General features: G+C 35.1%; 1 protein-coding gene across 1 annotated transcript; it reads left to right on the top strand.

Moving 5' to 3' along the window:
• Positions 1-1,963: 1,963 nt before the first annotated feature.
• LOC132304073 (metalloendoproteinase 1-MMP-like) lies at positions 1,964-3,532 on the top strand. Its single transcript, XM_059801584.1, has one exon. The coding sequence runs from the start codon at positions 2,213-2,215 to the stop codon at positions 3,269-3,271; it is 1,059 nt and encodes a 352-aa protein (XP_059657567.1). The 5' UTR covers positions 1,964-2,212; the 3' UTR covers positions 3,272-3,532.
• The last annotated feature ends 280 nt before the right edge of the window (positions 3,533-3,812 follow it).

Here is a 3,812-nt window from a genome sequence, read left to right as displayed (position 1 = left end):
GTGAAAGCTACAAGTTTTCCAAAACATGTTTAACGTCCAAACATATATAGAGCAAATTAATCCACCTGCAACTAAGAGTAAATTACACATATGTCCACTTTTTCGCAAATTTATTGTATTTTTTTTTTTAAATGATGCAAATTTTATCAAAGTCTGTTGCCTAGTGCTATTTCATCTACTTCCAAAGTAAAAGAGAGGGAGTTCGAGTCTCCTTAAGACGACATTTGTGAGAGTTACTAACTTGATAGATTCTCCCTTTTGTCTCTCGACTTTTCTTAGAAAAAAAAAAAGAAAAAAAAGAAAAAAGAAGTAAAACTAAAGGCAAATTAGTAAAATAAAAAGTTTTCCAAACAAAAATGTATGACAAGAAAAGGTATCATTTAAAAAACTTAAAGAGATGATGCAAGTGTAGTTTAATATTATCATTATTATTATAATAACATCATCATTATTTTTGTTATTATATGTTAAAACTAGTGCTTACCGGCCGGGGCTAAAGTTTTTTTTTTTGTTGGTCTTTGTTCTCAATTTTGTTTTGGATTAAGGTCATTGGCAGCTGGCTATTTTTATGGTTTCCCAATAGCTTCGTAAGATCCAAACATATGTTGTATCGAAAAATACAGTTCAGAGTCTAAGACAGAACGTACCAAAAAAATATAATTTCGATATAATATTATTTTAACAAACAATTCAGAGTCTAACGCATAAAACTTTAATACAGTATTCCGCATATATACACCAAAAAATTATAATTTTGATGCACATTCGATATTCACCATGATATTTAGATTTTTATATTCACGCGCGCCCGCACACACATATATATACATATATTTTTTTTTCCAAAAACTTTTTGGAATTTTTCATCATAGAAGGGTAGACCAATTTGGCCTATTTTGACCTTAGAAAACAATTGTGGTGTGTGTGAGAGAGAGAAGGTTATTTCCTTGAAGCCAATGACAATATGGGGTACGCATGATACATGATGGACTAGTGGTTTGTTTTTAATAAATTTCGAAAGCGAAATTGAGCAAGACTTGGACTGAAAAAAAAAGACTTAAACCTCTATCTTTTTCAAATTAAAGAAGTTTCATAATACCTTCTTCTAAGTGAATTGCACACTCTTTTAAAGGCTTTAATTTATTAAATAGACACCTTTGATATACCATAAAAACTACCTATATGTTTGTTGACTTCACCCAAAAGATCTATCATTACTTGTGTTTCAAAGAGTCCATATGTATTTACCCAAAATATATGTATATATATATATATATATATATATATATATATTGAAAAGCAAAAACAAGAAGGAAAAGACATTAACTTCTTAGATATTTATATCCATGCACATAAAAAGTATGCCTTTTTTCTCTCCTCCTTTATTATTCCATATATATAGAGAGAGAGATTGAGCACATATATAGACCACACACACATATGTATTTGATTGATGACCGTAGGATTTTAAATTCTGAATCATCATATCCTCTCTTTTTGTAAGCCATACCAACACGCATAGATTAGTAATGCATATATATAACTAATACTTCAGTGGAGACAGTGTGTGAATTTCAATTAGGAAAAAATAAATAAATAAATAAAATAATGCATAAATATAGTTGCATATCCTAATTCCTAACATCTAAGATCAAGTGATTATCTTGTATAACAAATTAAGTTGGACCCAAACAGACATCAATAGACAATGATATCAAATAAAATTCTAAAAATCACCTAATTTGGTCAACAAATTAAAGGTTGGTTCCATTTAACTTTAAAATCACCTAATTTGGTCAACAAACAAAGGAAGGACTATCTGAAGTTCTGAACTCTAATTATTTAAACAAAATAAACTCAAATTAATAATAAATACTCTTTGAATTAACCTCAAACCCCCAATTAGTCTTCAATTAAAATTAAAATTAATAAAAATAAACCGAAACAGAGCCAGTGGTTCACCCACCATTACACCATCAAAAGTCAGAATCTCAAATAGAAAGGTGCACACGGAAGAATCGTCTTAACTTTCTCTTCATTTCTTGTTCATCGATCTTATCTATAGCTAAGTTACAAACATATAATATATGTATATGTATATACATATATTATATAAATATATATATTTATACAGAAATATTTCTTTGTCCTAATAAAGCTTGCTCAATCACTGCAATCCCAAAGCCCCAATCCCAAAATAACTAACCTGGCCATGTTTCAGTTTATCCGTTATTACAACTCTGCCCTCTTCTTTCTCTTCCTTTTCCTTTCCCTCCCTTCCTTTCCCGCCAGAACCCTAACTGACCCGTCAACTGAATTAACCGTCGTTACCCAAAACAACACGTGGCACGATTTCACGAGGTTCCTCGATGCCGGGAAGGGCAGCCACGTCGCCGGCATGTCGGAGCTCAAGAAGTACTTCGAACGTTTCGGGTACCTCGTAATCCCCGAAACAAACTTCACCGACGTGTTCGATGGTGAATTAGAATCGGCTGTCATCGCGTACCAGAAGAAACTAGGCCTGACCGTGACAGGAAGGCTCGACTCCGATACCATGTTAACCATCATGTCGCCCAGGTGCGGTGTCTCCGACGCCGCACATGTGTTACACACGAAGCGTCACTACGCCTTCTTTTATGGTCAACCGAGGTGGTACCGATCATCGCAGTTGACTTACGCCTTCTCGCCGGTGAACACCATCGATTACATAAGCTCATCGGATATAAGGACGGTTTTTGACCGGGCTTTTACGAGGTGGTCCAGGGTTATTCCGATGAACTTCACGGAGGCCGAGGAGTACGAGTCGGCCGACATCAAGATAGGGTTTTACCACGGCGATCACGGCGACGGAGAGCCGTTTGATGGGGTGCTCGGAGTGCTTGCACATGCTTTTTCACCACAGAATGGGAGGTTCCACCTTGATGCAGCTGAAACGTGGGCCGTAGATTTTGGGTCAAGTAAGTCAAAGGTGGCCGTTGATTTGGAATCAGTGGCGACCCATGAGATTGGGCACATACTTGGGTTGGCTCACACCTCGGTTAAGGAGGCCATCATGTACCCGAGTCTGAGTCCGAGGACCAAAAAGGTGGATCTAAAGCTTGATGACGTGGAAGGGGTCCAGCTCCTGTATGGGTCAAACCCGGATTTCAAGTATAGTTCTTTGTTGGAGTCTGAGACCTCTTCAAGTTGGGCCCTTGGATTGGAAAAAAGACCATCCAAGTGGGCCCTTGATTTGGCAGTGGCGGTATTGATATTGTGTTTGTGTTTATGACCAACATTTTTTTTTGGTCCCCACAATTATTAAAAGTAGTCACACTCAAAAGGAAATATAAAATTCTTTTCATACCATTTAGATTCAGAAAGTGTTTCTGCATTTTTCATTTACTTTTAGTTCCAATTTTTTTTATTTTGGGTATTTGATCATTCCAGTTTTTGTTCTTTAGTGGTTGAATTGATAGCACTAAAATTATTGAAAGGGGTCACTGCTTTTTTGGCTACTCAATAAATAGCTGTATTTATTTATTGAGAAAAATTACAATACAACATTGATATGATATACCAACGATTAAATATTGACATGTAATATGAAATTAACTACTTATTTGATATAATAGTGAAGTTGCTCCACCAAGATTTGAGTTCGGGAACAATCTCTTGATGCGAGAAGGTGTACATTTAAATTTTCTAACTTTTAAATTTTGTGATGATGAAAATGCGATGTCCCTATTACACCAAATTTTTTCTTCTTATGATGATAACATAGGGAGATTGTTGATTTGAGTTTGGTATTTTGCATAAATGTGTCAAATAAT

Source organism: Cornus florida, unplaced genomic scaffold (genome assembly GCF_030987335.1).
Source record: "Cornus florida cultivar Cherokee Brave unplaced genomic scaffold, ASM3098733v1 CherokeeBrave_3.0.0_Hap2_Chr04, whole genome shotgun sequence".
Taxonomy (NCBI): Eukaryota; Viridiplantae; Streptophyta; class Magnoliopsida; order Cornales; family Cornaceae; genus Cornus; species Cornus florida.
This window is presented reverse-complemented; position numbering and strand designations above follow the sequence as displayed.

Excerpts from the sequence above, each read along its gene's own strand:
- LOC132304073 (XM_059801584.1), top strand. The coding sequence starts at position 2,213 with ATGTTTCAGTTTATCCGTTATTACAACTCTGCCCTCTTCTTTCTCTTC.